General features: G+C 40.3%; 1 protein-coding gene across 1 annotated transcript; it reads right to left on the bottom strand.

The window, feature by feature from the left end:
• Positions 1 to 3,890: 3,890 nt before the first annotated feature.
• On the bottom strand, positions 3,891 to 7,240 carry LOC147462868 (uncharacterized). The gene is made up of 2 exons (XM_086494987.1): positions 7,062 to 7,240; positions 3,891 to 4,440 (listed from the first exon to the last, which is right to left on the bottom strand). The coding sequence occupies exons 1-2, from the start codon at positions 7,238 to 7,240 to the stop codon at positions 3,891 to 3,893; spliced, it is 729 nt and encodes a 242-aa protein (XP_086351113.1).
• Positions 7,241 to 8,194: the final 954 nt, after the last annotated feature.

Below are 8,194 nucleotides of genomic sequence, written 5' to 3'. Positions count from 1 at the left end.
TTTTACTTTGTAAACTCCCTTTTCCTTGGACCGATTGTTGTTGTTTTTGTTGGAAGTATCTTGGGAAGAGTTTTGAGCATTGGTTTTCCCCTTTGCATCATTTTGTCTATGTTTTCCATGGGCTTGATTCCGTCTAACCCCTTGATGGAAATTGATGCGTGAAGCAACCATGGTGTGATGGATTACTTCGGTGATAGAACCGGGCCGTTGAGATTTGATGTGTTCGGCCATCTCTTCAGGTAATCCCGCACAAAATTGTTGCTTTTGCTCGGCAAAGTCTATCTTTTGAAAGACAGTAGCCTTGAGATATAAATCCCAAAACTTGTCTACATACTTGTGGATAGATTCATGAGAGAGAAGCTTCAAGCTGCACCATTTGATAAGCACTTTGTCCGTTGCATCTCTTGCAAGGAATTGCTTCATGATGGAGACTCGAGAGTTTTCCATGTCTTTGGGGCTTCTCTGTTGCCACGAAGGCTAGCCCACCATTGACGAGCTGATTTTTGGAAGTGCTTAGCTACATGGAATAGGTTGGAGGACTCTGTGAAGCCCTTGTCTCCAAAGGCCGTAGCAAATTGCTGGATGAAGACCAACACTTTGTTGGTAGCACCAAAGGTGCCATCATAGGTGAGAAAAGAGATACTCTTTCCTCCCTCTTTGAACTTCTTTAGCTTTTGTGACCTTCGCCATGCAGGGTATGATTAATGATGTCCTCCCCTCTTGTATTCTCTAGGAGAACAGCCATAGCTTTCATCAGAAGAGGAGGAAGGTGAAGAAGAAGGAGAAGGGGGTGATCTATTTCTAGCCCTTTTTTTCCTTTGTTTCCTCTCTTCCCTTTTGTAATGAAGAGGAGAAGGATTATGTGTTGATCTTTTACTCTTGGGAGGAGTGGGCAATTGTCTAGACCACCGTCTTCATGGAGCCACATCCTCAGAGGAACTTAAAAGTCTCATTGCTTTCTTGGTCTTTGGATTCCTTCTCTTGAATGGGAGAGAGTCTTCTTTTGGGGGTCTCTTTCAAGAGGCCTCCTAAGCTCTCTCTCCTCTTGGAGAGGAAGGGAAATTCCATAGGCATGAAGTTGTTGAGTAACTTTGGCTTGCAAAGCAGGGTTGCCCATAGCTTGCTGCAACCTAGTAACAAGATAATTCACAAATATGGGGGCATCATCATTAGCACCTTCACGTGAAAAATCAAAGCTATCAATGTTCATTCTACACTCTTGATTATTGTCAGCCATGTTAACAAAATTTATGTATGTACTTAGTGTATGCTTTGGCAATTCAAATCCTTAGTTGCCACTCCTCGTAGCCTTTGAAAATTGGATCTTAAGTATCTACACCCATGGCTCAAAGTGGCTAATTATAGAGAGTAGTGGAGTAGGTCTAACATAGCAGAGTTGTTGATGGCTAGCTCCTTTTGGACTTCTTATTTCTCAATAATGGTAAAACTATAGGCAAGTCTAAAAAGACTCCATTATTAAGTCCAAATCTCCCAAGGTGTGCACCATATCCCACATAGTGGGCTCAAAAAAATCAATAATAGATCCCATCTCCACTTACCCTAATATAATTTAAAAAATCAACCATTCATAGGCTACTTACGGACGTCTCTTCTTAAGAAAGAAAAAAGAAACCAAATTCTTTGATACCAATGTAATGGAGTTGGCCTATTAACTTGAGATTAGCGGAAATTAATGAGAGTACTTTTGAGAAATTACTTTGTGAGCATAGAGGGTGAACATAATTGAAGATAACAACATAGACATAGCAATTAATTAACTTGGCATGAACAATACTTTTGCATGAGAGAGAATTTAGAGAACATGACAACATTTGAGGACTGGATTTATGAGGAGCCAGTCCCCCCTCCAGCAGGCATTTGTATTATGATTTCTCCCATTAAGAGAGACTTGTTATGATACAATCTTTGTGTTCCATGTGACCTAGGTGATGCAATGAAGATGGAAAACCTCATGCATCACAAGAATAACATAAACTTTGTGGAAAGCTTTAACTATCCCAAGCCTCAGTCCCAAGACCTCAAACACCTTCAAAGGTGGACAGAGCTAGCAGGGAATGAGGGTAGAGAAGAGGAATGAGGGTAGGGAAGAGGAAGAAGAAACATTTCATAGGCAAAATAATAAGTTTCTCACTTATCATCACTCTTCTTGCTAGCATACATAATCGCATAGTAATGAAGATGGAGAAGATGGCAAGCTTAAGAATTGAAGCATGGCTCTTGGTTGGATTTGCACTCCATAGCCAAGAGTGTTGGTGTAGGCTCTCATCCTCTACTTGCTTGGAGAAGCAGAGGGAGCTCTTGCACTTTGCACAATCCACAATGAGAGTGTGTGTGAGTGTTTGTGGAGGAGTATACCCCTCAAGAAACCCCCTATCTTGCTTTGGTTGACCCCCCCTTGTAGCTCATGCTTGAAGCTCATTGGACCCCTCCAGGCCTAGCCAATTACAAGCAGGAGGCATTACAAGCAACAAGGGTACCCTTGGGACTTACAAGCAACAAGGGTACCCTTGGGACAAGTGTCCCCCTTTTGCGTTTGAGAGAGAGGACTTGATAAATGCAAAGACCATTAATTAAATCTCCTAAACTATCATTGGACCCTTGGGTGGCCAACCAATAGTCTTCAGGCACACAATGAGGGCAACATGAGGAGGAGCTTGACAAGTGTCCCTTTTGATTTCTTTGTACCATGCATTCCTTGTGTGAGTGTATGGGTGTTCTCTCTCATCCCTCCTCTTGTAGGGCTCGCCCCCTCCTTCTTGTAGGGGTCCCACCTCAAGCTCAGCCCTAGCTTACCTAAGGTCAAAGGAATTTTACACTAACTATTGGAGGTCTTCAATGAAGCTAACCCTAAGGTCTTATGCTCCATTGGTTAGCCTTGCTTTTTGATAGACCATCTCTCATTTGGGTCCCTTTACCATTGGCCCCGTGTTCAGATAGATCTATAAGTACATGTCTAAATCTTAACCCTTGTTCCCATTTATTCTCCCACATTAAATGATCAGTTTAATATGAGAAAATCATTTGAGTTGGTTAGATATTAGCTTTTATCACATTCTTTACTTATTTTGCTTGTGTGTGTGATGCTGGTGCGGATGTGTGTGTCCCCCGGGCCCCTTCTTTGTGTGCCGAATGGAAGTGAGAGTGCGGTTTTGTGTGCAATAGTGGTGCATGGCTTGAAACAAGCATTGACATTAGGGAAAATTTGGACTCACAAAGGGGCCTTATAAGGAGTTTGACTTTCTCTCTCATGTCCAAAACGGGCGTGCGGTAATTTTTTTGCAAATCAACTCTAGACTTGGCGGAGATTTAGCAATTAGAATCTACTCTTCAAGCTCTTTCTATTTATATATAGCACACCACGAGATTCCTCATATTTTGAAAGATTCTATTTTTTATTCTCTTGTAGATTCTAGATGGAGTTGTCACATCACAAGAGAATAAAAAATAGAATCTTTTAAAATATGAGGAATCTCATGGTGTGCTATATATCAATAGAAAGAGCTTGAAGAGTAGATTCTAACTGTCAAATCTCCCGCCAAGTTTAGAGTTGATTCGTAAAAATTTTACTGCACGCACGTTTTGGACATGAGAGAGGAAGTCAAACTCTTTATAAGGCCCCTTTGTGAGTTCAAATTTTCCCTAATGAATATGTGGCTAGCTGTGTTGTGCGTACTTACACGTTGGTGTGTGTGCAGGCCGTGGCCTGCTAGCGTGTGTCGAGAGTTTCAAAGGTGAACTCTTGTAGATTGGTGTGCTGTATATGCCTTGGGCTATAGAGAGGTAGTCTATTTTTGTGCCGGGTGTGTTTCACCGTTCCCCCTCTCTAGCTGCATAAAACTTATAACATAATTGTGTGTAGTACGATCATCCTACAAAGTAAATGGTAAGAGTTCAGGCCAATCTTCAATATGTCCTTGGCATGCCTTTGCTAAAGCTTTAACAATGGGTGGATGCCCTCTTTTACTTTTTCCATTACCTTCTAGATTGTATGTTATAGTAAGAGCCAATTTAATGCCCAAACGAGCAAAGAAATCGCGAACTTCATATGCGTCCAGCTTTCCTCTATCAACAGTAATTTCACCAACACATCCATACCTGGAAATCACATCTTCATGCAAGAACTTGCATGCTGAATTGGTAGCTTTGGTATGCAAATCTATACCTTTAACCTGATTAGTAAGATCTTTTCTGTCAAGAACAATGTATCTCATTTGCCAAACACCTAATGGCATTGTAATTAGGTCCACCACCCACTTGTAGTGCATAGCCAGTGGATAGGTGAATTGCAATTCATCTCGATGCCGCACATTAGAATATTTTTGACATACTAAGTAGGTGTCCACAAGTTGAGCCACATCTTTATACATATCTTTCCACCAATATCCGTCCTTGATATTAACAAAGGTTGCCCTCACTCCTCTGTGTCCAGCCCATAAGCCATCATGAAACTCTTTTATAACCTATTGTTGAGTCGCTCTATCACAAACAACCTGCTATGGTATCCCTCCTAAATGCTTTGGCTGCTTCCATAGATGACCATCCTTTAGGAAATAGCCATAGAATTTCTTACTGATCCTTCTATATGCTTGGTCACTCCATCCTTCTTGCGTGGTTAGAGTACTTAGGTAGAGTCCAATCAAAATCCACTCTCCCCCGTAGAATTCTTAACACTATATTAGTAAATTTGGAAATTTCTCAATTCACACTTTTAAAAAGAGCTTAAGATTTGGCGACAAGCTCAAATCTTAGCCAAAGTTTTCAGAGCATGGTCTAAAAGATTTTTTCAAGTACTACCTTGTGGAAGGATTTGATCTCAAAAAATATTTTTGGATTTGTCCATATGACCAAATATCCCCCAAATATTCAAGACATTGGTGATTCCCAAATTGGCTCTAAAGTCTTAAAACTCTCTAATATGGTGTTTCTTCAATAAATACTTCAAAACCATGAGCAATATTACCTCAATTTTCATGTAGATAAGAAGATGTATAGAACTTCAAGCCAACATCAATAGTGGTGGTAAACATCTCTTCTTCATCTTCAAAATTATCCCTTGATAACATATCTGCAACATGATTATCTCTACCTGAAAATCATAGCAACGTAATGTCCGGAGGAGAGCAGTTTGCAATCATCCCTATCAATGGCAAGCAATCTGTCTCTACCATGACTGAAGCTCCAATAAAATATTCTTTATCAGACCTTAGAGAAGTAGCAAAGTTCTCTCTCAACCTGTGGGTAAACTCGTTGATGAGCATTGAGCACCTTTGCTCCAAATCAAATTGCATACATGTGTCCTTCTGAATCATCTTGACATATATCCCACCTAATACTTGTCGTGCTAGTGTCAACTATTAAGATTATTGACCTTCGCATTTGTAATCAACCTTCCTCAAGGTAGGATCCTCGAGAAGCATTTGCTTTAGCTTCCTGATAGCCTTCGTGTGAACTTCTTCCCAAGAAAACCTCTTCCCTTTCCTTAGCAATTGATAAATCATCTCCGCAACATGAGCAAAATGTGTCACCCAAATAAGGTAGAATACACATGCACCCAAAAACTTACAAACTTCAGTAACTAAAGAGCACATTTCTTTTATCTTTTGGATAGCTTGAACTTTAGCTGGACTTGGCCATCTACCTTCTGGACTGCACATATGCCCCACAATTAAAACCTCTTTAGCACCAAAAGTTGATTTTTCCCCTGAAGGTGTTAACTTCTTTAAGCCTGGATAAAATAGCATCACAATCAGCAGAATGTTGAGCAACAAATTGTCGGCACCCCTTCTGATCTTTTACCTCATCTTTGGATCCTTCTTCACATCCTTTAATCGGTAGATCAGTAATGAAAGGCATAGTAACATGAGGGATAAAGTCCCTTAATACCTTATCCATGTCATTCATCATATGAGCTACAAAATTAGTTGTACCCTGTGGCAGAGTGCACATCCTTACCAAGCCGAGAGGAGTGCACATCGTAGTAAGATCCCTGATTTCCTAATCTAGCTGAAATTGATCATATCCAAAGTAAAGATCAACCATGGAGTAATTAGATATACCTGCAAAGGCTTCAACAAATTCATCCACAACTGGTGGGCAAGTACGCACATTGAGGATTGTTACCTTGTTAGCTGGTTGCATGTCCTATATGAACTTTACAGTACCATTTTTCTTTGAAGCAGTGAACCATAAATTGGAGTATGGCGCACAAGATGGCTCCAAAATTTCCGTTTGTATCTTCTCATTAATCAAATCGATAATCTTTGGTAAGTGAGATTTAGGAACTAGAATGGGACATAAGGTCCATGGCATGTCAGGAATAGTGAATATAGCCATAGGTGAAACAACACTTGGGTCCACACACCCAATATCACCCAGATCAAATGCAAAAGATTTACTGTGTTTTTCGAGCATATCTTGAAAGCAATTGATTTCCTCTTCACTAAGGAAACCATTTTCTCCAATCTTCAGATGCTGCAATGTCTCCTTAGTGAATTTATGCCCAATGTTCTTTGGATTCCTAAGCATAGTCTATCGAGAAGATTATTTGATCACCCTATCACTTCCTAATAATGAAGGTGTAGGCACTGGTCTCACTTTCTTTGCAACAGTCGTGTACTTCGTACATGTGTTTCAATTGCTTTACCCAAGTCATCATCAATATGCATAGGTGCCTCGTATATGTATAGCTCTTTATACATGTCCATTGAGTGCACTTTAACAACTTCAGTTCCACTTTGTAACATGTATTTCCTGATATGCTCAAGCTCTGACATAGTTTCAACATAAGAAATCTCTTCAAAGATCCCTGAAGTCACATTATTTGGTTCAAGCACATCACATCCCTGCAATTCACTTTGAATACTTGAAACATATTGTTTCTCCCACTTAGATAAATCATTAAATTTTTTGTAAGATACCGAACCCTCATATGTCAATTCCAAAAATCTTGAGGAGAAGGTTTCTCTTTGCAAGAACTTCTCTTCACTTATACCACCATAGACCCGCTTTATAGTGGCACCCTGAGAGAATCCTCTGCAAACCTGTGATCTTTGAACTCTTTGCGTATCTTTGGCATTTGAAGATCACGTAAATTGTCCTTGTTCCTGGCATGGTCAACACAGATAGTCAAGAATTGAACCGCTTTCTTACCATCTTGTCTCTGAACCCTGGCATAAGCTGAGCCATCATTTAGAACCTTGGTTTCCATTTGGATAGCCATAATGTAGGGCTGTCCCAAAATCAGTGGGTAGGAGAAATGCTCATGTATAAAGAAGTTTTGCTCATCATTGCCATCCCCAATAGTTACCTTGATGTTTGCACATGCACCATAAAGATTTCATGGAAGCATGTTGGCAGCTCGTAGCCATCAAACGTGGTCTACATCAATAGCCCACTCCCCTTCTGGTGTAAGATTCTTTCCATAAGATTGATGTATGAACCATGGTCTATAAGTGCTAAGACTGACTCTTCAATGTCACCAAGCTAAGCCACACTTTCATTTGTTGCTCTTTCCTAATGAGTCCTCAAAAAATGACTCCTAGGTATAATTTCACTATCTCCTTCATCATTGAAATGCACATTTATTACCTCGGGTAAATCGGGTTTGAAACAACCACAGACCTCAACTCTTCATCTTCAAGCTCTTTGAATTATTCTTTACAATCATCCAGAATTGCTTCAATGTGTCGAATTATCTAGCTCTTAACTGATTCTGGCTCCTGCTCGTTTGGTATCTGCTGCTTCCTCTTGATAATATCAATAATCTCCTCATGGAACTCGTTCTTGGAAATTCCCACGATATCACCCAATGTGAGCTCCACTTTACTATTTAGGATGCACTCTCCAAAAACTTTCTTTAGATTTGTAGCCAGCACAATATTAGATTTAAGTTTATACGAAGGTCCCATAGGTTTACCTTGATTTTTGTCCTTTGGTGCCTCCTCCATAACCACCTCGGGAGCGGGCTTAGGAGCAGGCCCTTCCTCTTTCTTACTGATTGATATCATTGCCCTTTTTTATGTCCGTGCATCTTCTTTGTAGCTTTTTTTCTTTTCTTCCACCATAGCCTCATTAGCTTGAGGCTTAGCACCATATGCATATACTAAGAGGGAATCCACTCGATCAATCTACCCTGTGGTTTCTCGAATAGAATTCCCTACTTGTCGTAGTTTTG

This window comes from Adiantum capillus-veneris, chromosome 2 (genome assembly GCF_014529385.1).
Source record: "Adiantum capillus-veneris isolate H3 chromosome 2, ASM1452938v2, whole genome shotgun sequence".
NCBI lineage: Eukaryota > Viridiplantae > Streptophyta > Polypodiopsida > Polypodiales > Pteridaceae > Adiantum > Adiantum capillus-veneris.
This window is presented reverse-complemented; position numbering and strand designations above follow the sequence as displayed.